The 27,492-nt window shown below is 43.6% G+C and overlaps 1 protein-coding gene across 4 annotated transcripts in view; it reads left to right on the forward strand.

Annotated features, from left to right (window-relative positions):
- The window catches only part of UTRN (utrophin), a 764,396-nt gene that overhangs the window by 146,334 nt on the left and 590,570 nt on the right, over positions 1-27,492 (forward strand). For all 4 annotated transcript variants that reach the window (XM_088474412.1, XM_088474409.1, XM_088474411.1 and 1 more), the window contains 9 exons: positions 579-760; positions 8,949-9,099; positions 12,109-12,228; positions 16,163-16,264; positions 17,098-17,205; positions 18,088-18,267; positions 19,985-20,148; positions 20,987-21,110; positions 23,684-23,771. In XM_088474412.1, coding sequence (XP_088330538.1) covers positions 579-760; positions 8,949-9,099; positions 12,109-12,228; positions 16,163-16,264; positions 17,098-17,205; positions 18,088-18,267; positions 19,985-20,148; positions 20,987-21,110; positions 23,684-23,771 — 1,219 coding nt within the window. The remainder of the gene's footprint in view (positions 1-578; positions 761-8,948; positions 9,100-12,108; positions 12,229-16,162; positions 16,265-17,097; positions 17,206-18,087; positions 18,268-19,984; positions 20,149-20,986; positions 21,111-23,683; positions 23,772-27,492) is intronic.

Here is a 27,492-nt window from a genome sequence, read left to right on the forward strand (position 1 = left end):
TGTGTTGTATCCAAGGGCAACAAAAATGAACACATATTAAAAATGACAATATGAAGTGAGTAAAGGAAAGCAATGTATTAAGTAATGTATAAAGTAATGTAATAAGTAAAACTTGTATGAGAGTGTGTACAATCCACACATTTAAACGTATCTGAAATTGGGAAACAATTGGGATTTCTCTCTTGTATAAGAAGCAGACAGAATGAAATTCACAATTGGAACATGGAAATTAGTCAGGAATTCTTCATTATCTTATTATGAGAGAAGATTTACATTTAGCTTTTCCATGTGGCACAAAGTGTTGCTTACACAGGATTTGTTAGCGGGTGATAATACTAAAAGAGTTTGAGTAAAAATATCTAGACAATCTTATCTAACTCTTTGCAAGTTTAAAGCCAACCTTTTAATCAAATTCAACTTATCTGCAGTCTTCCCATTCTCTCCAGGATATGAATTGAATATTTTAAGTGAACTGATGCTCGGAGTGTTTCGTACTTGTGTATTCTGCATCAGTACTTCTCAGCTTCTGCAGGGAACATATTTGTATTTATGTTTTCTGTGCCCTCTCACTTCTTCAGGTCTTCATGATGGAGCTCACAGTGCACCAGAGCAGTGTGGGTAATGTTCTTCAGGCAGGAAACCAATTGATTGCTCAGGGTGACCTCTCCTTGGAAGAAGAGAATGAGATACAAGAGCAGATGACCTTGCTGAACTCACGCTGGGAACATCTACGTATAGAGAGCATGAACAGACAGGCCGAGTGCGTTTCATATAGTTTGGTAGATATATGTTTCATATTGAACAAATTGCATACCTTTTTTTTTAATATTCAAACATATTTTTGTAGCAGAAAGGTTTCAATTCTAGGATCTTTCTCCCCTCCTGAAATGCATATGCACAAGTTATTAATAGAGATGTGTGCGGCCCCCCGTGTTTTTGTGTTGGCAAAACCACCCACAAAGTTTTTAGTTTTGGCAAAACCACCCTCATATGTTTTGGTTCAGTTTTGGATTCCTTTATAAAATTGATAAAAACAGTTAAAATCATGTAACGTGGACCTGTTTGTGTTCCCATAGTATTATTAATATCAATAATTCTTTACCAGTTATTTCCGGTAAATTTTGACCAAATTTGGCACCTGAAATCACAAGCGAGGGACTTACATATAATGAGAAACACGTGAGATCTGGTTTTTAGGTCTGAGATACGACTTGCGGGAAGAACTGAGCTGGGACTTGGTTCTACTCGGAATACCAAAAGCGATTCTAAGCGGGACTCGGTTCAACTCGGAACCCCAAAGTTCGGGTGTGTTCATTTTTCAGCAAAGCCAAACAGTTCTCTAGATATTAATACATTGTAATAACTACTGCATAGCAGCTGACACGTTGGGTTGTGTGGGACTGTTTTACACCTGAAGGACGGGTCAGACTTACCACTCTTGACAGACACTGCAAATTGTCATTACTGTGTGATTAAAGCCTTCATGGCTTGCAATGCTATACTTATTATTATTATTATTATTATCCTTTATTTATATGGTGCTAACACACGCAGCAGGGCATCAGCAACCAAGTCTTAGGTGCCAATTGAGGAGTTAAGAGTACATGATAGTATAAGTAGGGGAAGGAGAAGCACGTGAGGGACGAGGGCCCTGCTCGTGAAAGCTTACATTCTAAAGGGGAGGGGCAGACTGACAGGGGCTCAAAGATGTGGTAGATAATGAGGAAGGAGCAAGGAACAGTGGGTTAGGATATATGCTGCGAAATGTATGTGTTTTAAGATGACCTGATGTTATGTCAAAATTAGGTTCTTTGTTTATCTATATCTATAACTAAAAATAGATTTTAATTATTTGTTATTTACATGAGAAATGTTCAAAATAAAGTTGTTGCACTTTATCTTTTATCTGTTACATTATAGCATCTAAATACATCCAGCTAAAAATTATGGGACTGTCCTGCCATCCTAATAGTGAATATTTTTATTCCAGCTGCTGGTTGCTATGCCATGCTCCTTCTCCCATGCTAGTCCCATCCACATAGAGGTGCAGCAATGCCCAACATGCTGTGGCCACACCCCCTCCCTTGGGGGCTCCCCAGGATGTTGCTGTACCCCGACCCTAGCCCTGGAGGTGACAGGCCAAGACAGGAAGCAATGAGGCTTAGTGGTGGGGTAGCACCATGGAGGGAGAAACAGGAAAGGTGGGTAAGAGAAGCAGAGGGTTTGAAGGGAGACTAAACTGAGAAGAAATGGGGAACAGTGATGTCGGAAATTAGAGGGGGAGGATAGGGGTGGAAAAAGTAGGTAAAGTAGAGGATTATGTGGGTACTGAATAAAGGGGGTGGTTGAAGTAGAGGTGTTCATGCTGTGGACGAGGTAATAAGTGAAATTAAATATTGGAGTGGAGGAAGTGTGATATAGAGACTTAGCCAATAACACCTAGTGGAACGTGTAGCAAAGACTATAGTTAAGACTGTACAGGGCAGTGGCGGAACTTGTGAGTGGTGTTCCCAGTTGCACAAATATGCTTTGGGCCCCCCTCCTCCGTCCTACTCCAAGTTCAAAGTGCAGTGAGTGTCAGGGAGAGGTAGAGGTTGACAGGGAGAGAGGCAAGAAGGTGACAAGGAGAAGCAGTGGGTGACAGGGAGAGATAACAGGCAGTGGGTGACAGGGAGAGGGTGTTAGGGAGAGGTGACAGGCAGTGAGTGACATGGAGAAGCAGTGGGTGACATCGAGAGGTGACAGGCAGTGGGTGACAGGGAGAGGTAGAGGGTGACAGGGAGAGGCAAGAAGGTGACAATGAGAGGGTGACAGGTAGAAGTAGTGGGTTACGGTTAGGGATGTGCGCCGGACCATTTTTGCCGGATTTGGATTTGGTTTTAATTCGTCGTCCGGCTTTGGATTTGGATTTGCCAAACTGTGGTGACTGGCTTTGGATTTGGATTTGGATTTGGATTTTTTTACAAAAATTGACAAAAAAAGCTAAAATCACATAAATTGGTCTTTTTTTTCTTCCTAGAGTATTATTAACCTCAATAACATTAATTTCCAGTCAATTTAGACCATATCACAGCTCATAATATTGTTTTCAACATTATTGGCCAAAGGTTGCAGTGAGCTGACTGGTTCCTAAGCGACAGAGCAGCGGCACAACGACACAGACACCACAGTATAAAGTACATCTATGACACATTGCCACACAGCAGTGGCAGAAGTGAAAAGTAGTGCACCCACCCAGTGGGGTACGGCCAGCAGAGTCACAGTACTTGTTTACATAGTGGGCTACGGCCCAAGGAGTCACAGTGCACAATCTTATTCACATTACACCGCACATAGGGCCTGATTCACATTACACCATAAAGTAGTGTCTCTTATTTATGTTATGACACACAGTAGTGCCCCTTTTACACAATGCCCACAGTAGTGACCCTTTTACACAATGCCCACAGTAGTGCCCCTTTTACACAATGCCCACAGAGGCGGTGTTCTTTACACAATGCCCCCAGCAGTGGTGCCCCCTATGCAGTCCCCTTAGTAGTAGGGTCCCCTATGCAGTGCCCCCAGTAGAATGCCCCCCAGTAGTATGCCCCCCATTAGCAGGCCCCCCCAGTAGTATGCCCCCCATTAGCATGCCACCCAGTAGTATGCCCCCCTTTAGCAGGCCCCCCCAGTAGTATGCCCCCCATTAGCAGCCCCCCCAGTACTATGGCCCCCCAGTAGTATGGCCCCCCAGTAGTATGCCCCCCCCAGTAGTAGGCTGCCCCCAGTAGCAGGCCCCCCTCAGTAGTAGGCTGCCCCAGTAGTAGCCCCCCTGTAGTATGGCCCCCTGTAGTATGGCCCCCCCAGTAGTAGTAAGCCCCCCCAGTAGTATGCCCCCCCCCAGTAGTAGTAAGCCCCCCCAGTAGTATGGCCCCCCAGTAGCAGGCCCCTCAGTAGTATGGCCCCCCCAGTAGCAGACCCCCCCAGTAGCAACCCCCCCCAGTAGTATAGCCCCCCCCAGTAGCAGGCCCCTCAGTAGTATGGACGCCCAGTAGCAGACCCCCCCCAGTAGCAGACCCCCCCCCCAGTAGTATAGCCCCCCCCAGTAGCAGGCCCCTCAATAGTATGGACCCCCAGTAGCAGACCCCCCCAGTAGTATAGCCCCCCCAGTAGCAGACCCCCCCAGTAGTATAGCCCCCCCAGTAGCAGGCCCCCCCAGTAGCAGACCCCCCCAGTAGCGCCCCCGGACCTTTGACAAGTAAAAAAAAAAAAATTACCTGATTCCCCGCTCCCGCGCCGTCCGCTCTGCTGTCACACGCTGCGGAGGGAGCCGGAAGACGGAGCTCATGTGTGAGCTCCAGCCGGCTCCCTCCGTGCAGCAGCCAATGAGAGTCTGTGTGACTCTCATTGGCTGCTGTGACAAACACACAGCTGCCGCTGGCGGCTGTGTGTTTGTGTCTGTGTAGGGCAGAGCGCTATCACAGCGCTCTGCCCTACACAATAGGAGCCCTGATGTCGGATTCTCTAGTGAGAATCCGACATCAGGCGGCCGCCGTTCGGCCCCGAACGGGGATCCGAGTCAGGCGGTGAACACCCGAACAGGGTTCGGGTGGACTCGGATCCCCAATGTTCGGAGCGGTTCGGATTCCACAGAATCCGAACCACTCATCTCTAGTTACGGTGAGAGGTAACAGGCAGTGGGTGACAGGGAGAGGGTGATAGGGGGAGGTGACAGGCAGTGGGTGACAGGGAGAGGTAGAGGGTGACAGGGAGAGGTAAGAAGGTGACAATGAGAGGGTGACAGGTAGAAGTAGTGGGTTACGGTGAGAGGTAACAGGCAGTGGGTGACAGGGAGAGGTGACACGGAGAAGCAGTGGGTGACGGAGAGGGAAGAGGCAGTGGGTGACGGGAGAGGGTGAGAGGTGACAGGGAGAAGCGGTGGGTGACAGAGAGGGGGAGAGGGTGACAGGGATAGTTGACAGGCAATGGGTGAAAGGGAGAGGGGATAGGCAGTGGGTGACAGGGAGAGAGTGATAGGGAGAAGTGACAGGCAGTAGTGACAGGGAAAAGCAGTGGGTGAGAGGGAGATGGTGACAGGGAGAGGCAGTTGGTGAAAGGGAGAGGGTGATAGGAAGAGGTGACAGGGAGAGGTTGACAGGCAGTGTGTGACATGGAGAGGGGAGAGACAGTGGGTGAGAGGGAGAAGGTAACAGGCAGTGAGTGACAGGGAGAGGGTGATAGGAAGAGGTGACAGGAAGTGGGCGACGGAGAGGGAGAGGGTGACTTGTAGTGTGTGACAGGGAGAGGTGACAGGGAGATGCAGTGGGTGCCCAACACATTATACCACACTGTAGTGCCCAACACATTATGCCACACTATAGTGCCCCACACATTGTGCCACACTATAGTGCCCACACATTATGCCACATGTAGTGCCCTCACATTATCTTACACTGTAGTGCCCCCACATTATGTCACTCTGTAGTACCCACATGTTATGCCACCTGTAGTGCCCACACATTATGCAACACTGTAGTGCCCACACATTATGCCACCTGTAGTGCTCACGCATTATGCTACACTGTGGTTCCCACACATTATTCCACCTATAGTGCGCACACAGTGTACTCACCAGCAGCATCCTCAGGCAGCCGGCAGAGCAGCAGTCACAGCCTCACCATGAGTCACACCCATGAGGCTGCGCTGCTGGTAAACTCCAGAAGAGACGAGCATGTGATGGGCTTCTCCAATCAGAGCTCAGCACATGCTCCTCTGACCCCACTGCGGAGACTACTGGGGTATAGTCAGTGCTGAGCCTGACGGCACTGGGCCCTGGTCCTTTCTGCGTGTAGCTTCCAGCCAGCTCAGTCACAGCCTTGATGACTGCCCAGCAAGCAGCTGCACTGCAGCCTGCAATACAACTCCTGGTACAGAGCAAAAGTGCTCCCTGAAAAAGTAAACTGTTTCCTAACAAGTAAATCATGTAAACAAGTAAGTCTTGTATTTGTCTCATACTGTTACACGTACAAAGGGTACTCCCTAAAGGAATAAACCTGATACGTAGAATATAATATTCAATTTTGTGCTCTACATTGCAGGCAATTGTATCCTCAGATCAGATTTTTGTTGTTGGAGAGCACTGTGGACCTCATTCAGAGTCGGTCGAAGCGGCCGCACGGTCGTACGGGAAAAGGGGCCGGATATTCAAATGATTCCCTAGCAAGTTGCGTCCCTAAGTTCGGATCGGTAGCTGGCCAACCAAGGGGAGGAAGCGGTCGGAATTAAAAAAAATACGCCCTCTTCTCGTACGCATTGCACGTCATCTCCGGGCATATAAGGATTAATCGAGACCATCGGGAGCCATCGGAACTGGTCGTAGAGCTTAAGGTTGACCATACCCTCTCTTAAGCTCTACGATCATGTCAGTGTAAAAACCTCCCATGTCACATGTGCCATGACGCTACTTTGTTAATTATGCACTCCCATAAACCGTATGCACTCCCATAAAACGCAGTTCGCATAATTAGGCACGCCTGCGTTCGGATCTCCACTCCCCCGTTTTCAAGCACCTTCCCCTGTTACCACCCACAAACGCCTCATTCTGTCACTCAAACTACCGACCTGGCTGTGTTCAAGGAGAGAGAAATTTCTGATCGTAGCGGCTAGTTTGCGCACGCGCATTGCGAACTTTACGCATGCGCAGTATAGCGAACATCGGTGGCGTACGACCGTGCGGCCGCAACGACCGACTCTGAATGAGGTCCTGTGTCTCTTGTTTGCACAATAAAATTAGATTCTATCTCACTATTCCGTGACCCAGGGCAGAATGCATCAAGCCGAAAATACGGACATATCTCTGAAATTAACCACATTGCCCATATGCACCAAGCTCTGGACAGTGAGCTTATACCCCATAGGCAACGCCATCTATTGATAGAATTGCCTAATAGAAACCTATGGGCTTCTTACTGCATAATTCCCCAAGAGGGATCCAATAGAATCAATGCTGGCTGCAGCTCGCAAATGCGCAGGCTGACGGCTGCGCAGAAGGACTCCTGGGTTATAAACCCAGAAGTCTGCACATTGCAAAGGACAGCTCTTATTGTAAAATATTACCTTTGTGTTTATAATCAGGTGTCTGGGATCTCATGGCGTATTGAGGCTAGGTGTATGAGGACCATAACTTAGTTCATCTAACATACCAGTCATACTCCTAGCTGCAGAGCTTTGACACCCCCCTTCTTTCCAGAAACATTGCATTGTGTGCAGCTGCCTCTTCTGTCATTTCTTTTTTAACATTGTGTCAGTTTTTCACAACCCAGTTCTCGTCTTAAGTGGTTCTGCAGCTGAAAAATGGCATTTTATATTAAGGAAGATTAGTTTATTTTATTACAGCTTACTAGCTTGTAATGCCATTGTATCAGTGCTCTGCCTAACCCTGCTGTGTTTAGCAGCTCCCTTGCTACCCTCATGTTGGCACATGGCATGCTGTCCTGGTGTATCAGTGCTCTGCCTAATCCTGCTATGATTAGCAGCTCCCTTGCTACCCTCCTGTTGGTACATGGCATGCTGTCCTGGTGTATCAGTGCTCTGCCTAACCCTGCTATGATTAGCAGCTCCCTTGCTAGCCTCATGTTGGTACATGGCATGCTGTCCTGTTGTATCAGTGCTCTGCCTAACCCTGCTGTGTTTAGCAGCTCCCTTGCTACCCTCCTGTTGGTACATGGCATGCTGTCCCGGTGTATCAGTGTTCTACCTAACCTGCTGTGATTAGTAGCTCCCTTGCTACCCTCCTGTTGGTACATGGCATGCTGTCCCGGTGTATCAGTGTTCTACCTAACCTGCTGTGATTAGCAGCTCCCTTGCTACCCTCCTGTTGGTACATGGCATGCTGTCCTGGTGTATCAGTGCTCTGCCTAACCCTGCTGTGTTTAGCAGCTCCCTTGCTACCCTCCTGTTGGTACATGGCATGCTGTCCTGGTGTATCAGTGCTCTGCCTAACCCTGCTGTGATTAGTAGCTCCCTTGCTACCCTCCTGTTGGTACATGGCATGCTGTCCTGGTGTATCAGTACAGACAGACACAGCGGGAGGGGCCTTGATGGCTAGGAAAAGGTTGACAGCTGTAAGGGATTGTACACACAGCTGTTACAGGTGAAGAAATATTCTTGTACCTTGTCCTTACTTTTAACAGAGTACTAGAAACAATTTCTCAAAGTTTCCCTGCAGCTCAATGTACCATATACTTAATGAGTGTTCCCGTAGGACATCAGTGCTTCTAAACGCTCCAGGCAGCATAGACATTGACAAATGCTTGTCAGAAGGTGACTTTGTTTTTTATGGACTATTATTAATGTCAGAGTATGTTTAATAGGCTTTAGGAACACTGTCTCATACTTAAATTTAGGAGGATGTGGAATTGGCCAGCAGCTACATGGATCCTGTTCTTGGCAGGAGAAACTAAGGTACTGGCACCAGGGCAACAAGTGGTCTGGTGTTAGGTATAAAGATGGTCACCATGATTTATCCCATGGAATTCCTGTAAAGTACAACATAATTGAGGCAAAATGTTGAATAATTTTTAGTGGAATTATGCAAAAATTAAATGTTTACAAAATATAAGTTAGAAGGTGGTTGGTTGCTTCTTCTAGAGAGCACTGACATATTTACGTATTTTCTTTTACTGACCATCGTTTGTTTCCATTTTTTAAACACATTACTATCTATGTAAATTTGCATAAGTAGGCCGAGACTAAACGTGCCATAATCCATACATTTTATTGAATTGTGGTTTTGTTGTTCTGCTTTCCCAGAGTGCATTGCACTTTTACTACTAAATCACATTGCACAGATGTGCCTGGTACAAGGTGAAAATCCTGCTTGCAAGCAATTAGGTTTAGAGATCCTATCTAACACACATTCTTGTTTTTACCTGGTCTAACCTGTTTCTTGTCATTTTCAACCTTGGAAGGCTGCATGAAGTGTTGATGGATTTGCAACGAAAACAACTGGACCAGTTGTCTGACTGGCTGACTGTCACGGAAGAGAGAATTCACAAGATGGATATCAAGTCTTATGGGGAAGATTTTGAGGCATTTAGGAAACAAGTTGAAGAACACAAAGTGAGAAAATACACCACCCATAATAATTTGAGTTGACTAACACAGTAGCTGACTACTATTCTTACTGCTGCTATCTGACAGTGTAGACAGTCATCATAGGGTCCCTGGTTTGACATGACTGTTGAATCTTAGTTGTGAACTATTAGTTCCTTCTGGTTTGACCACATATTTGCATGTACATAGATGGCAAAGGCCAATTCGGACATTTGGATGCTGGGTAGTCAGGCTGAGGATGGCATTGCCCATGTGCTAGAGATCAGAAGACAACACAAGACTCCAATAAATAAGCATGTTTCCATATTAATGAGCTGGGAGAAGAGAAAAATTTATAATTTGTCCAACAAACACAAACATCATATATGAGTGTATATATATATATATATATATATATATATATATATATACAGGTTAAGTCTCCCATATCCAAAATGCTTGGGACAAAGGGTATTTTGGATAACAGAATATTCCGTATTTTGGAATATTTGCATATCATAATGAAATATCTTGGGAATGGGACCCAAATATACAGACAGAATGCATTTATGTGTTATATACACTTTATATACACAGCCTGCAGGTAATTTTATACAATATGTTCAATAATTTTGTGGCTCAAGCAAAGTTTGTGTACAGAAATGAAATTCATTTATGTTTCATATAGACCTTATACACACAGCCTGAATGTAATTTTATACAATATTTTTTAGTAATTTGTGCCTTAGACAAAGTTTGTGTACATTTAACCATCAAAAATCAAAGGATTCATTATCTCAGTCATGCCAAAATAATTCCGTATTTCGGAATATTCCGTATTTCGGAATATTTGGATATGGGAGACTCAACCTGTATATATATAACCTTTGAGTGAGGAAGTCTGCCAGGCAGACTAAACGTGTTGGAGGCTCCAGAAACCTGCCTTACTTGAACTTACCCAAAGATATTCAACTGAGATAATCACTTGGCTCTTTGCTGTTTATTTATCTCTCTATACTTTGAAATAGAACTATGATATGCTTTTCTTAAATATAGATCCTTTGTAATATATATTTTTTTATCTCTCTATTTTACAATGTTTTTTATGTATTTATAGAACATTTATTGTCATTAGCTAATAAAAATTGTATAATTTTTTATATATAATATTTGTCTTCCTGTTCTATTATACTAATAAGCTAGTAACATCCAGATTGTGTTTGATCCTAAAATATGCATCTTATGTGCATGGACAGAAATGTATGTTTTAAATAACCTTTTTGCACTATTGCACTGACATTTTAGCACACTATCCAATTTTAGTAGTATTCCTTTGATCTACATTTATTACTTATGACATATCCTAGATACAAGTAGCTAGTGATCCTGTTCACAGCTACACTTTTGTAATTTATGGTTGCATGGATTGCACTGACACTTTCATTACACTACCTAATATCCAGCTCCCATTCCCTCTCTTTTGTATTGATTTTATCTTTGTTTATATTCCATTAGATGAATGCACACTTCTAGATTGGTACTCACTATTAAATGATTTTATTTATTTTCTACCATATAAGCACTATTTGTCGCTGTACACCAAGTTCACGTTTAAAACATTCCTGAGCATAACAGCAGACTATCGCTGTTGTTTTCTTTTCCTTGCGATACCTGATACCTATAACCAGATAGGAAAGTGCGATTAGATATTGTATATTGTGTGTATTACTGTATAAACTATCATCCAGGTGGCGCATATTTATCTTCTACTTCTCTTCATATATACTGTGTAGATATATATATATATTATATATGCAAGGGACCGCACATACTTCATGAATATAAAATTGGGAGCAAGGTCATAATATAGACCAGGGGTCAGGGAACTTTTTTAACTTTTACCCCAAAATATAATTGGATACGCCTACATTACCACCTTGATTTGAAAGGAAGGAAATCCTATAGTAGTGCCCCCATATAATGCCCCTGTAGTAGTGCCCTCATAGTTATGCCCCTGTAGCAGTGCCCCCATAGTTATGCCCCTGTAGCAGTGCCCCCATAGTTATGCCCCTGTAGTGCCGCTTGTACAAAAAAAAAACTTACCTTAATCCCCGCTCCTGCCTCCACCGCCGTCCTGTCCGCCCGGCTGCTCCCCGGAACTATGGGAGAGACGTCATGACGTCTCTCCCATAGTGCGCACGGGGAGAGCCAGAAGCTAGAGTTCAGAAGAGAACTCCAGCCTCCGGCTAACACGGCGCTGCAGGAAAGGAGCTGGGCGCCCGCTGGTAATAACATCTCAGCGGGCGTCCGGCTTAGAGCCTCCCTGCGGCGCCGGGCTGGACGTCACTGACGCCAGGTGCAGCGGGTGCGCCGCTGCACCCGGCGCCAGTGACCTCCATTCCTGGGGGTAATGGACGGACAGCCGGGCATGCAATGATTCATATGCATGCCCGGCTGTCCGTCCATTACCCCCAGGAATTTCAGTTTTACCCCAAATGGGGTAATATACCCCTGTTCCCCGACCACTGATATAGACAAACATGAATCCCCCTTCTGTTGCCAGAAAGGAATCAACCAGCACTGCAAATTTTCAATGAAAAAATAGAGAAATGTATTTAGTGTGCCATGAAAAACCATTTAAAACAGCCATAGTAAAAAGCCAGATTGTCAGGACACCATATCGTCATATACTTATCATCAGACTTGTGATCATGTATTCAAAGCCTTAAGTCTGGAAATCACATTGTTTGTGCCATGCTGCCTCTTGAAAACGGTCTTGACCGAAACAGCTGTCGGGGCATGGCACAAACAATGTGATTTCCCAGACTCATGTCTTTGAATACATGATCACAAGTCTGATGATAAGTATATGATGACATGGTGTCCTAACATTCTGGCTTTTTTTACTGTATATATATATATATATATTTTTTTTTTATTTACATTGAAATGTGGGTTATTAAATAGTTAAACAGTGACATGTTTCTTAATGCTATTGATAATGGTGACATCTCTTACCTCTGATTCCTTTGATAGAAGTTGCAGAGTGACCTTGAGGCTGAGCAAGTGAAGGTTAACTCTTTAACTCACATGGTGGTTATTGTAGATGAGAATAGCGGTGAGGGAGCCACAGTTGCACTAGAAACACAACTGCAGGTAAGTCATATTGATTATGATGCTTTATTTCTTATGGTTCATTTATGATAGTCAAGCACAATGCAGGAAATGCATGTCCCTTACTGAGCCTGAGCCTTCTAGAGCAGACATTCATATATCTAATAAAGTTTTTTTCCAATTGTAAAATTATTTGTGTACTCTTCCTGCGCACATCTCATGCACTCTTGGTGAACAGCTACAGATAGTCAAATGTATTAGCAATATCTACCTGTACTAGATTTTAAGTTGTTGGTCTGATATAAGAGTGTAGATAACAGTCATCTACTATGCCATTATTGCATCTTCAGAAGGCTGGATGTAGGCAGTCTAAATGTGAGCTTTCAGGTTTATTTTACCGGAATCGCAATAATATCACAGCATTGACAGTTCAGGTTTTGACTATGTAGAGTCTACATGACCATCAAAATGTAAAAGATTCCCCATGATAGGCTGAATTGGACGGCCTTCTAAAGTTCAAAAGGGGCTCACGTTGCTCTTAAACTCATCAATACATTTAATCAATGAAAGATTAAGGTATTTTAGGCATTTTCAGAAGGCAATATAGCTAACAGATTCGGTATCTAATACCAACAGACGGGATCCAGGCAGTCAGAATCCCGACAGGGTTAACATACCAACACTTGGTGGTCAGTATGCTAACTCTCCCTACCCTAACCCTCCCTCCCTGGTGCCTGAACCTAACCTCCCTTCCTAGTGCCTAAACCTAACCTCCCACTCCCCACACCCTAAACCTAGCCCTCCCCCCTTAGTGCCTAACCCTCCCCCTACTGCCTAACCCTATCCCAACCCCCCCACCCCGTTACTTAGCTTCAGCATCCTGGCAGTCAGGATGCAGGCGCCGGGATTCTGACCGGCGTCGGTATTCTGGCGCAGATAAGGAAAGTGTCGACATCCAGACCGCCGGGATACCGAAGGCACACCATAGCAAACATATGTGACAACAAAGCCAGTATAAGCTGGGGGCTGGATACCGAAGGCACACCATAGCAAACATATGTGACAACAAAGCCAGTATAAGCTGGGGGCTGCAAGTGAAAGCTCGGAGGGCCGCCTGTTGCCCATCACTGCCTTAAAGGATAGTAGAGACTTGTCTCTAAGACAGAGGCTCCCAAACTCGGTCCTTAACGCACCCTAACAGTCCAAGTATTAAGGATATCCATGCTTGACCACAGGTGACCTAATTAGTACCTCAGTCAATTTGATTAACCACTTGTGTTCAACCATGGATATCTCTAATACCTGAACTTTTGGGGAGCCTTGAGGACCGCGTTTGGGAACCTCTGCTCTAAGAGAACAACCAAGGTGGTTAGTAACTGAAATGGTTAGATGAAGTTTAGAGTGCAAGTAGTATTTTAACTTTGTTTTCACTTATGACTTTTTATTCAGTTATAGGGGGAGATGTATCAAGCTTTGGAGAGAGATAAAGAGGAGAGAGTACCAACTAATCAGATTCTGTCATTTTTCAAGCACAGCCACAGCCTGTTTTTTTCTCTCCACTTTCTCTCTCTCCAAGGCTTGATATCTCTCTCCCATAGTATTGTGTTATTGAAAATATAGACCCTGTTGAGAAAATATTGTGAATGGTTGTTATTTTACTTTCACTTGCACAACTGCAGACTGTACTATTATTGTTTGTATAGAACACAGTGTAACTGTAATATTCAAATGTTTATATAACTGAAACTTGATTAGAGCATATGTAATCAGACTGGAACTGTAATCTTCATCGTAAAGAGCCATTTGGAAGCAGTGCAAAAACAGGAAACAATAGGAGAATTGCCCACAGCAACAGTGTACTAAACCAAATTAAACAGTGTATAACATTGTATAAGTAGAGGACTTATGGCTGGATTGAATTAGAGGCGAAAAAGTGCTGTTTGGAGAAAAGTTTCTGCGGATTCGGACTTTCCGCCTGTATTCAAAGTATCTACACATTCAATTCCAGGATGATTTCGCCTAAGCGGAAAGTCAGTGCAATGTAAAAGTATCTCCCATGAATAGCAGGTGAAAAAAAGTGCAAAATCGTTATTTTGGGGTGCAAACGTGGGGAAACGACTCAGAACCCTTGGGACAGTCTCCCGAAGGACAAATCAACAACAACAAAAAATGACCTCAGAACACCCCAAAAAAGTACTTGGTTTTGGGGGCAAAAAAGTAAAAAGTTTGGGGACAAGCATAAAAACTAGCGAAATAGACTTCTTGGGGGCCTGCAATGATGGGTTAGGTGTTTTTGGGATTGCAGGTGTATGCTGCAGGTGCGTTTTTGACGTGTTTTAAATGTTCAAGTACCCCAAATCTTAATGGACTTATTTTCACCCAAAAATACTGCTTTATGCCATTCTTCCCCACTTTTGCAAAGACACTACTTAAGTATCCCAAATACTTTTATTAGGGCTATTAGTACACATCTACATTGATTCCCTATGTTAGTGCATCTTTTTTGTCGGGTAGTGACTGATTTCCCCTATTCTGACAGTGCTTTCTGCCTATTCCGCATTTACCGCTTTTACTTTTTCGCCTGTTTAGGAATTGAATATGGAAAAAAGCGGGGACGCGCACGTAAAGTTTCCGCCTCTGAAACAGGCGAAGGAGGTGGAAAGTCGGACAGGTGAAACTTTTCTGACTTTTCGCCTCTAAGTGAATACGGCCCTAAGTAGCAAAGTTGGCTAGATAATAATTTGCACAGAAAGTAATGTGCTGTTATTTTTTGTAAATAACACAAATCTATAGCTAATGGTAGGACATATAAAATTGTTAAGTAGTTTATATTTAGCATTATTATTCCATCCTTGGATAGACATTTGTGAGTTTTCACACTTTAAAGAAGAAAATATACCCATTTCATAAACATATATTCTTTATTTTATGAAAATACATAAAATAGTATAACATAACTATGTACAAATAACATAGTACAAATGTCACAAAAAGAAACCGTTTGACATGATAACCAATAAGATATTTGCTTTCATTAGTGTCATTTTTTTAGTCATTGCTAATATTTGATTGGTTATTATAGGTTACACCACATCTATAACACATCTGTACACAGGTCTGGGTTTGCCTAGTTGTAGGATGTAGCCACATAACTAGCCAGGTAGGTTGTTTTTTTAGACAAAGCTCCACACAACCCATAAGCCAAATGTTTTTATACTGAACATTGCAGTATTGACAGTCTATAGTGCAGCTACCCTACACACCATATCTTCTCCCACACTGATAAATCACCAAAGAGTCCCATGATAGATGCAAATAATACTACAAGATATTTTGCAATATAGTTTACAACATATTGGTATCATTGGTGTCTTTGCTATAATAAATTAATATTCCTCAGAAAAATGTTCTCAGACCCCAGCATCCCCAATATTTGAAAATCAGAAGAGTGTGACTTGCCAGGAAAAGGGGCAAACACTTATCAAGTGTTACTGTAGTCTGGGTAGAGTAGAGACATGTCCCTTATTTGTTCCAGGTCTTTAATCATGAATGTTGGGAGCTATGCTTTTTGATGCTTGTTAATTTGAGTCCTTTTAAGATTATGTGGACATCGTAAAGAGAGATATTGGCGCAGTTTCCTTAATGCTAAATACAATCATCTATGTATTTTGTGAGCGTGTTGTTATATAGGCTTTTTTTATAGTTTATTAAATTAAGAAATAAATGCATATTTGTAATACTTGTATACTTGTCTATCTGGTAGTGACCATAACGATATCAGCAAAAATCATGACATCCGTCACCTGTTATAACAGTGCCTCTGTTTGGTTACATATTTAGTGCAAATTCTCTCAGCACGCCGTACTCTTATTTCCTGCCACTTCCATATTTCCAGACTATCACAACATGATTTCCATATACAATAACATTTTATTCATCTAATCTTTCCTCTAATTATTCTCTTTCTTTACTGCAGAGACTCGGAGAAAGATGGGCAGCTGTCTGCCGCTGGACAGAAGACCACTGGAGTAAACTGCAGGAAATTGTCATCCCCTGGCAGAAATTATTAGAAGAACAGGTGCGGAAAATAATTCTTTAATATGCCGGACAGCACAATGCTAAACATAACAAGCAACACTTAATGTTTATCCTTAATATTCATAAAAAATTATTTTTATAGCACAGAAAACGACTGCATAGAGTGACATAGTCCAAACTCAAATATACAGTTCAAAGTCTTCACAGATTATATTAAGTTTGTTATATCATAAAATGGTAACATAGACACAATTTACTTAATTTAATAATTTTTGCTGTATTTCGCAATAAGAAACTTTTGGCCTAGGGGTGTTGTGAAAAAAATGCTGATACTCTAGGGCGCCATGATTCAGGAAATTGTGGGAAGCACTGGTCTAACGCGTCCTCCTGCATTCTTGGCCTGTGTCATGGTTGAACGTCAACTTACATTTGCTTTATAGATGAGTTTAACTTTGTGTGAGCTGCTGATATCACATGTGCCAATGGGCATAATTCTTGAACAGATTTTCTGTTTACCGAATTAATCTTATTAAGTTGCCATCACTTTTAGTTGTCAGTTTTTTGCAAGTCTTCTCAATTGGCTGAAATGATGTGAAAGTGATATGAACTGAACATGTGCATCCAGGATAGATTATGGGCCAGTAGACTCTGTCTGTATCAATATACTTCTAGGATTAGAAGCTACAAAATGGAAACACACGCTAACATTTCTAGAAGATGAAAGGAGTAAGGACAATTGTTGGAAATTAAGTGAAATACTGTCTGGTGGAATTGACACCGCACAGTTACCATTCTGGCCCGCTTTAGTACACAAATGACTTGGTACACAAATGACCTGTATTTATTATATAATATGCTGTTCTCTCTTTCCAGAGCTTATTCAAGATATGGCTAAGTGAGAAAGAAGAGTCTTTAAGTAAAGTCCAACGGAGTAACTTCAAAGACCAGGCCGAGCTTAGTGTGAATGTGCGGAGGTTGGCGGTGAGTACAGTATTTCTGTTATGTCAGGAATTTGCTTGCTCCGTATACAAGACAAGGGGAAAAATATGCTTGAAGGAAGCGAGGCTTCACTGAGTAACAAGGAGATTATTGTCAATGTTATGCATCCTTTCCTGTCATTCATTACCATTCATTTCTTTTGGCACTGAAAAGATTGAATGTAAACAAATGTTATTGGGTCTCTTTATCTAATTTAATGCATACAGAGAAAAAGCCTATAGAAATGACAGTAACATTTTATTTTTAGCCAAATCATATTCTTTGCTATATTCTATGTATGATAAATCAGCATTTAGTAATGTATGTAGACAAGATGCTCCGCTCCCATACCCAGGTCACCTGTTGATATATTCCGACTGGGCCCACTGTATATTTTGGAATGCTTTGAGTCACGCTGTTTCCTTCTGGTCACAAAAGGAATAGTTACCGTAAAATGCAATATTTACAAACCAGAATAATAATATACTATTGTTGCAAGTATAGACATGGCGATACCTTTATTCATTTTTATTTTGAAGACTAACCTCTACCAAAAAAGCAAAGGTTTGGGTGAAATGACCTCCGCATACGCAAGCCACTGTGCTGCCATGTCCCAGGTGACTGCAGGGGTGCTAAAAGGAGATACTAACAGCATTTTCATGTAACTTTCAGTATGAGGTTTCCTTTCACACAATGGCCTTGTCTGTATTTGAGATAAATGTTAAACTTAGCTCTGTCCTCCTAGGAGTCTGAAGAGCTTTACAGGATTTGGTACCAGTATTACTAATAGATCCAGATGGTATCATTATATCCAGCAGCAATAAAATGTGTAAAAACAGCTGGTAAATGACTATGCAGCGTAAATACTACATGTTTTTGATTTAGAGCTTAAAAGAGGATTTGGGAATGAAACGGCACACGTTTGACCATTTGCATGAGCTGGCCCAGGATGTGGCTCTGCTTGTGGGAAATGGGAAGGCTTCTCAGAAGCTGAAGTGTGATATGGAAGATCTCGCCCAGAGATGGGACGGACTGGTGCATCTATTGGAGGACTATACTAATCAGGTATTGTAGCTAGAATAGAGTTATTATTGCTTTTCATCTTGTATGAATAGTCTATTTACAGAAGTCCATGTACACTAAGCTAATGGTATATAGTCCAGTCAAAAGCGGCTTCTCAGATTTCCTTTACTAGGCTGGCTTCTGTTTAGTTGTTTTATATTATTGTATCCTTACATATTTATACACAGCGGGCCTGATTCAGAGGGGGCATTATGCCAATGTATGTGCAGTTGGCCAATGTTATTGTAGTGCGCATACGTCTAAGTTGCACTGTGCATGTGTTGCGATTGTTTACCAATGGCAGTTGTAGTGAGTATTTGGACGCAGAGTGATTGATAGTTAGGGGTAAATTTACTAAAGTGAGAGTTTTTAGAAGTGGAGATGTTGCCCAATGCGACCAATCATATTCTACTTAACATTTAACTAGCACCTTCTAGAAGATAATAACTAGAATCTGATTGGTTGCTATGGGCTACATCTCCACTTATAAAAACTCTCACTTTAGTAAATTTACCCCCTTAGTGTGTGTTTACGGGAGGTAATGGAGGCTGGCTAGTCAAATGCGGGGCGTGTCATGAGCGTTTTGTGGACGTGCCTCAGTCACCAATAGCATCTCTTTACGCAGTTCCACTGGCCCCAGCGGCTTAGTTCCGATGGACATTTTGAGCAGGCATAGAGATATTCAGATGTTCAGTGGTGTTACCGATGGTGCATCTCTGTATGCAAGCTGCAGATTAGAGACGCAACAGGTTGGCGTCTCTGTACCAACTACAGCGACTGCTGTATTAGCATACATTTTCATTACCACTGCATACAAAGATGCAGTTGCGTCGGGATTTGCTTCAATGACTGAATCATGCCCAGTGTGCCTAAGGTTTCTAAATCTGAGCTGAAAGTGTATATTTAGTTTATACAGATTATTACAAGCCTACCTCAAGTATTAACTTGTGTAATCACAAGTGAAACATTTTTGGCTCAATACAGTAGGTGAATACCCATTGAATGGCAAGATCTATGCCCACACTATGGCTTGGAAAGAAAGTTGAAAAAACAAATTCGATTGTTGGGCCCTAACTTTGTCAAAACATGCTAAATAGTTATAAGAAAAGATCTGGCATGTTTAGAAGGTCAGAATCACAAACTCATGTATAGTAATCCTGAACTGGCTAAATATTCAATCAATGAAATAGGCTGCACTTTATTATTTACAAACGGAGATGTCTGCTCATTCTTAACACTCAAATCTGAATTTAGCATAATGCAATTTTTCCTCCTAAAAATATTGTTAAACATTAAGGAAACAAACTGGTGATATTGAGAGAATTTGAAGTCTTAGCAGAAAAGGTCCAAACCCTGGATTCAGTTTGGAATAGTTATAGTAATGGCTTCAACTCTCCAACTGTAGTTGAATTGCAAACTTCAGCTTGCAGCCAGGCACTAATGGGTATATTTACTAAAGTGAACGTTTTTAGAACTGGAGATGTAACCCATAGCAACCAATCAGATTCTACTTAACATTTAACTAGCACCTTCTAGAAGATATTAGCTAGAATCTGATTGGTTGCTATGGGCAACATCTCCACTTCTAAAAACTTAAATATACCCCCTAAGGCTCTGCCTAAATGAGCGAGCTGGGAAATGTTGTCACACAGGACATCTGCAGGTACACTTTTACATGAAACCAAAAATAACAATACTGTTTTAATTTGCCTCATATTAGGTCACTGAGTCAGTAAGTACGTTTGGCATTACGCAAATCTCCAGAACAGTTGTTACTGAGACCGTTACTATGAAAGAGCACAGTACTATTTGTTCCGTCACAGAAGAGCTCCCACCTCCACCGAAGAAACGCCAGATGTACCTGGATTCTGAGGACAAAAAGAAGTGAGTCTGCATTGTACATGTTTACAATTATTTTATAAGCATGGACTCACAGCATTACATGTGCTGTCTAAATATTCTACTTTTATTTAGTAATTTACCCAAAGTATTCTGATGATACTTGTTCATGCTAAATATTAGTCCTAACAAACAGCTCCTTTTTTGTCCAGAGAGACCCTACAAGGTAGTATGTATAGATAGACAGACAGACAGACAATCAGGCAAAGGTGTGGCACTCAGTGGTTAATAACTCACAACTCCATGGTTAGAAATATCAACGTTTCAGTGTATTTCAGTTTCTCTGTGAGGGCACCAGCTGTAGGTATTATACAGCAATTCGAGTGCCGGACCAACATTGGAGTGCTGGACTAGTATGGGGAGCTTGTACAGCTGGTACAGAGGATGAGGATGAAATATATCTGTCTGTAATCCTAATTATATTAAGGAAACTTCCAGTTGGAAAATGAGAATATCAGTTTAGTTTGTCTCTACTTTAGATATGTTATTTTATCGACCTACCTTAGATATTTTTTTCATTGTTCTACTCTAGATATTTTATTCAAGTAGTTCCCTCCATTATCTCCTGGCCCTTTAGAGCAACTGAGATTTGTACATCAACAAAGCAAAAGACAGCAGTTTTTTTATCCTGTTTATTTTGTATCATCTCTTTGCAATTAGCATATCTGCAGGGCCAGGAAAGTTGAGAAACTGTGAGAATAAGCGCATCTCACTTGAAGTTTCTTGGCAAAGTTTCATCCATGGCCTAGAAAAAAAATGATACCCATTGATTTTCAGACACTGGTACTTTTAAATGACCTCTACTCCTCCTTTCTCTTCTTAGGTTTGATGGGGAATCAGCTGAGCTCTTGAATTGGATTATTAAATCCAGGGCTGCGATTCTGGCAACAGAGATCAGTAACTATAGAAAGATTAGAGAGACCTCAGACATAAAAGACATGCTAAAGGTAAGAGGATATGCGGGAAGGAAGTGGCCATGAATGAAAGTTTTGTTTATGATGTACTCTGTGTCAGCTGGAGGTATGATCTGTAATCTGGCCATCCAGTACATTAATAATAACCATGTTCTTTTAGATCTCAGTGGTTATTGCATGCCCATTTTATCAAAGGAACTGTAATGAAAACATCCACTGTATGTCGGTATAACTGTTAATATAACTTTGGGAAAAGTTAGATAGCTATATAAAAGGTGCTTTTACTTTAATTGTAGTTCTGTAGTTTGGTGACTGTGATGTACAAAAGGGCATAGCATGCAGAGCAGTACTGTTTATGCAATGTGCATATTTGTCTTCCTAACACTTTCATAATGTCATATCCCTGATTTTGAGAATTGGCCCCATAGAATCATTCTTCACCTTCTACTTTGGAATGATAGTCTAACTGGACATGTGTGGAAGGAGTGATAGGAGGCTACATATAAAGTGCACACGGATGGTGTAAAATGCTTCTTATTCAAAATAGAGGATGACTACTGATTACCGCTTCCTACTGAGTAGCCATAAGATTCAAGTCCTTAAAACATGCTGTGCCGCCTTACGCTAAACAAGGACTGCTCCCTTAATGCACCTGCACCATTTGGGTCACATTTAATGACCGTGTTGTCCAAAATGAAATTTATTTATTACACAAAGATCCAAAACCAGTTGTGTACGTGAGCATAGCTCGCTCTCAGCAAGGAACATTGCCCAGATTGGCTGCAAAACTGTTCTCTTTCCTAAAACAAATTCACATGTTTTATTGGCTGATTTTGGTTTTAAGTGTTCCCAGATCTAATTGAATCATTCAGCACAATACATTGGCCATTGTCATCCTAGCTCAGTAAACAAACTATAAATTCCACCAAATGCAAAATTACAAAAACAAAAGCAGCATTCCCAATCAAAAACAGAACACAAATAATAAATGCCACAGAACTCAATTTATGTGAATTGGCACTGCAATTTGGCTCATCTTTATTTATGATGTTTAGTCTGAAGTTTTATTGGGTGAACTACATTATATGGACAAAAGTATTTGGCCACACCTGTTAATTACTGAATTGAGGTGTTTCAATCAGACCCATTGAAACAGGTGTAAAAATCAAGCACCTAGCCATGCATTCTCCGTTTGCAAACATTTGTGATACAAAATGGGTCGTTCTGAAGAGCTCAGTGCCTTCAAGTGTGGTACTGTGATAGGTTGCCACCTTTGCAATAAGACGGTTCGTGAAATTTCTTTCCTGCTGGTTATTCCACGGTCAACTGTAAGTGATATTATTAGAAAGTGGAAGCGTTTAGGAACAACAGCAACTCTCTGCTGATTCCATAGCTGAAGAGTTCCAAACTTCCACTGACATTAATGTAAGCACAAACACTGTGTGGCGGGAGCTTAATGGAATGAGTTTCCATGGCTGAGCAGCTGCATGCAAGCCTCATTTCACCAATGCCAAGCGTCGGATGGAGTGGTGTAAAGCACACTGGCACTGGACTGTGGAGCAGTTGAAATGTGTTCTGTGGAGTGACGAATCACGCTTCTCTGTTTGGCAGTCAGATGGGCATGTCTGGGTTTGGCGGATGCAAGGAGAATGTTACCTGCCTGACTGCATTGTACCAACTGTGAAGTTTGGTAGTGGAGGTATAAAGGTATAGGGCTGTTTTTCAGGGTCTGGGCTAGGCCCCTTATCTCCAGTGAAGGGCAGTCTTAATGCTTCAGCATACCAAGACATTTTGGACAATGCCATGCTTCCAACTTTGTGGTAACAGTTTGGGGAAGGCCCTTTTCTATTCCAACATGAAGCAATGACTATAAAGACATGGTTTGATGAGTTCGGTGTGGAAGAACTTGACTGGCCCGCAAAGAGCCCTGACCTCAACGCCATCGAGCACCTTTGGGATGAACTGGAACAGAGATTGCGAGCCCGGTTCTCGTCCAACATCAGGGCCTGACCTCATAAATGCTTTGCAGAATGAATGGGCACAAATTCCCACAGAAACACTCCAAAATCTTGTGGAATGCCTTCCAAGAAGAGTGGAAGCTGTTACAGCTGCAAAAGGGGGACCAACTCCATATTAAAGTACAGCTGTATCCTGCTACATCTTTACAGCATACGCAAAGATTTGCGCCATGCATAGTGCGAGGCGTGTGTTCACGAGTGGATATGTGCACTGCAATCGCACACATGCCGCCAGAGGAATGCATGGTGCGATCACAGTGCGCACCATAGCGCTCTCACGGGTAATTGCATGATACAATACGTGCGCATGTTTGTAGAGCAATCGGCAAAGATGTAGCAGGATACATCTGTATATGTATTTGAATACAATGTCATAACAGTACCTGTTGATGTAATGGTCAGGTGTCCGAATACTTTTGTCCATATAGTGTATATATCTTTAGTTGTCAAATTAGTTCATCTTTTTTTAAAACAAAATATTTTAAGTTATCTTTATTGGAAATTGTTGCAATATGTCTCACATGTGTATAGATATAGTGTTTTATTTTGGTATTTACAAACTTATTATGTATAATGTTTTTTCACTAGATTCTTGAGAAAGAAAGGTCAGATACAATGCCCAAATTTAAAGAGCTTGCTTCAACCGGACAGTATTTATTGGAGCTGTGTAAGCAAGGTATGGAAATGGCATTTATGCATTTATTTGTGTTACTTACATTTCTGTTATATAAATGCCCAGTAGCGAGAGGCAACAACTGATTTTTTCTACATCAGGGTCCATAGGGTATCCACAAGATACCTTGGGGAATAGGCGATGGCGGCAGATATCCAGGCACCACAGAGTTAAAAACTTCTCCATCCTCCCAGGATGTACTGGGGTCCCTCTCTTATACCCCGCCCCCGAGCCTCAGGCACTTAGTTTTTTGTCGGTGCCTAGCCGAAGTCGGATGCACCGTACAGAGTGGGGGTCTGCAGGCCCCTGAAGTTCTTCAATGCAGCTGTGGCTGCACATCTACCGAGCAGACAGCATGGACAGTCTGTACTGACGTCCATGTCGTCGCTCCTACACCCCACTGGTACCAGAACGCCGGTACTGATCCGGGGATGCTGGTGGGTGACTGGGGTCACAGCTAGCGGTGGCCCCTGTTGCCCGGACTGTGGCCGGATTTACGGGGGGTTCAGGTAAGCGGCAAGGTCCCGCGGTGGGTCCCAGCCGAATAGCACAGTCCTTAGTCCCCAGGCAGCGGGCTCCCTGGGGACTGGCTGCAGTGTGGAACCAGGCTACTGATCCCTGCGCTTTCCGCTACCCCCTGGGACTGAGGACTGGACAGAAACAGTAAATGTCCAGCGTCCCAGGGGTTAAATGCATGCCAGGGGAGCGCGCTTTCCCTGCTAAGCAGCCTGCGCCTCGCCCGCTGCACACGGCCTCTCCACAAGGTGGTTAGGCATCTGCATGCGCTCCACCCCCGGACCAGCCCTCCCTCTGCTCCTCGGTGGCCATTTTAATACATGTGGCAAGCACTCCTGGAAGCTGTTAACGCGGGCATCGTGGTCTGGGTCCCCCTGCATACCTCTCCTCCGGTGCAAGGTCAGTGTATGCAGTGCTGTTTCCTACTAGGCTGAGGTCTGGTTAGTTGATGAAGCGCAGATACTGCAGGGTTTTCAATATTCTGCATTGTATGTGACTTTGGGCTAGCGCTGCTGTCTGTTACTTTCACTTTCACATACTGTCAGCTATTTTCCCTATCCCTGTTTTTCTTCTCTGCTAACAAGCCCTTGCGGTGCGGTGTTGCAAGTGGGATTTATACCTCACTATACAACTTGTTGTGAAGTGCGGTGGTTTCATACAGCTCCGGGTCACACACTCAGTATGTCTGACAGTGAGCATGATTTCCCCATTTTTGCCTCAGTGTACTGTATGCAAGGTACCATTGGCAGAGGGTGATGGTAACTCTGATGAATTATGTAAGGCGTGGCTGCGGTGGCACGGCCGATTTCTGTCACTACACCTGTGCAGGAGCTACCATGGGCTTGTTTTGCTACGGCACTTACTATCCTGGTGGGCCAGTTAACGACAACCCCTGCGTGTCCCCAGATGGGGGTCTCACAGCAGTCTATGGTGTCGTCCCCTATGCAGGGGTTTCCTAAACAGTTAATCGTACCTCAGAGTTTCCCGTTGTCGCCCCCTCAGGTCATCCATGAACCTGCGTGGGCTAATTCACTGTCTACCTCAGTACAACAGCTGTCAGAGGTGTTACAGGGCTAGTCGTCTGTGCGGGTGCAGAAGCGTCTGCTGCAACCTCATCAAGATCAGGATGCTGTGACGACAGATGATGGCTCTTACGTGTGGTGCGCACGGCCTTGGTTATTGAGCATGGCGCTCCTCCTGTAGCTAAATCAAAATATGCCTTTTTTAAGGATATTAAAAGTGATACTACAGTGTTTCCCCTATCTGATCAGCTAGTGGATCATTTAGAGGAGGCGTGGAAAACGCTGGGTAAGAGTTACCAGCCCCCTAGACGGTTTGCGGTGGCATACCCGTTTGCTGATAATTATTTTGCAAAATGTAATAACCCGCCACAAGTGGATTTACACGTCTAGTAAAGAGTGCTACGTTGCCTATGCCCTCTATGTCCTCCTTAAAGGATCCAACGGATCGCAGGGTAGAAATATTCCCTTGCAGGAGGCGTGTCCAGACCGGCTTTGGCCATGTGCTGGGTTTCAAGAGCTATGGAGCACTGGGCTGATACCTTGGAGGCATCCCTGGACCCAGACTCGTCACCTGAACAGGTGGAGTTGGTGGGTAATTTAAGGGACTCAGCTACCTACATTAATGAGGCAGCTTTAGATATGGGCCTCATGGCATCCAAGATCTCCTCGGCAGCAGTGGCGGCTCGTCGTATCTTGATGCTGCGTTCTTGGAAGGCGGATGCTGATTCCAAAAAAAGGTTTGGAGGGGTTACCCTTCACTGGAGAAGTGCTGTTTGGCCCTGATCTAGACAAAATTTTGGCTACTTCGGCAGCAGCTGAGTCGGCGTGTCTGTCTTCCACTACTTTCCTATCAGGAGCGGGTTCTTGGTCCTTTCGGCCCTATAGAACGCAGAACAGACCCAGGGTACAGTCCTTTCCTAGGAGGACTGCCGCCAAGAAACCTGCAAAGCCCAGGACGTAGGCCTGGAGTACCAGACGTCCCACTCCCAAGTCTGATGACAAACCTTCGGACTGACGGGACGGGCCTCTCTTTGGGGGACCTCAAAGTGTGAGGCAGACTTCTGAAATTCGCCCAAAAAGCTGGTGTCTGACCACTTCAGACACATGGGTCGGAGAAGTGGTCTCCCAGGGGTACGCCCTCTCCTTCCGCAGGAGGCCTCCCAGCCAGTTTTTCACCACGGGCCTTCCGTCCAATCAGAACAAGGCCCAGGAACTCAAGAAGGTAATGCACTCGATGCTCCAGAATGGAGTTATAGTGCCAGTTCCTTTGTCTCAGAAGGGATTGGGGTATTACTCCAATCTTTTTCTGGTGCAGAAACCCAATGGGTCCTACCTGCCAATACTCAACCTCAAATCCCTCAACAAATTTCTGAGGGTTCCTCGGTTCAGGATGGAGACCCTGCGTTCCATTATTTTAGCAGTGGAACCTGGGGATTTCATGGTGTCGCTGGATATTCAGGATGCTTACCTGCATATGCCTATAGCACACCAGTGCTTCCTCAGATTTGCAGTGGTCAAGGACCTCTTCCAGTTTCAGGCTCTGCCCTTCGGTTTGGCTACAGCACCTCGGGTGTTCACCAAAGTTATGGCCGTTATGGCAGCTCACCTACGGTTGCAGGGAGTCCGCCTGTTACCTTATCTGGATGATCTCCTGTTACTGGCGGAGTCCTCAGAGAAACTTCAGCGCCATCTGCAACTAACAGTCTCTGTATTGCAGTCTCGCGGCTGGCTGATAAATTGGAAGAAGTCCTCCCTGGTACCATCTCAGAGGATACTCCATCTAGGAGCTCTGTTGGATTCCCAACATCAGAGGATCTTGGTGACGGGAGAAAAGATCTCTGTGTTACAGGCAAAGGTCCGTCTTTGCCTGCACAGTCGCCGGTGGTCTATTCAATGAGGTTACTGGGTCCCATGGTATCCATGTTCGACATGGTGGAGGTTGCCCAGTTTTACTCGAGACCTCTGCAGAAGCTGATCCTCTCCAGATGGAATGGGTTGCCCCAAAGGATAAAGACACAGACTATGGTGCTTTCCTCGGAGGTGCGATTATCTCTGGCCTGGTGGCTACAGACGGTTCACCTGAACAAGGGGCGCCCCTTTTGGATCGCAGACTGGGCCCTTCTGATGACGAATGCCAGTTTCCGGGGCTGGGGAGTGGTGATGGGTCCACACTTCTTTCAGGGAAG

This window comes from Taudactylus pleione, unplaced genomic scaffold (assembly GCF_031769625.1).
Source record: "Taudactylus pleione unplaced genomic scaffold, aTauple2 ptg000154l, whole genome shotgun sequence".
In the NCBI taxonomy this organism is placed as follows: Eukaryota; Metazoa; Chordata; class Amphibia; order Anura; family Myobatrachidae; genus Taudactylus; species Taudactylus pleione.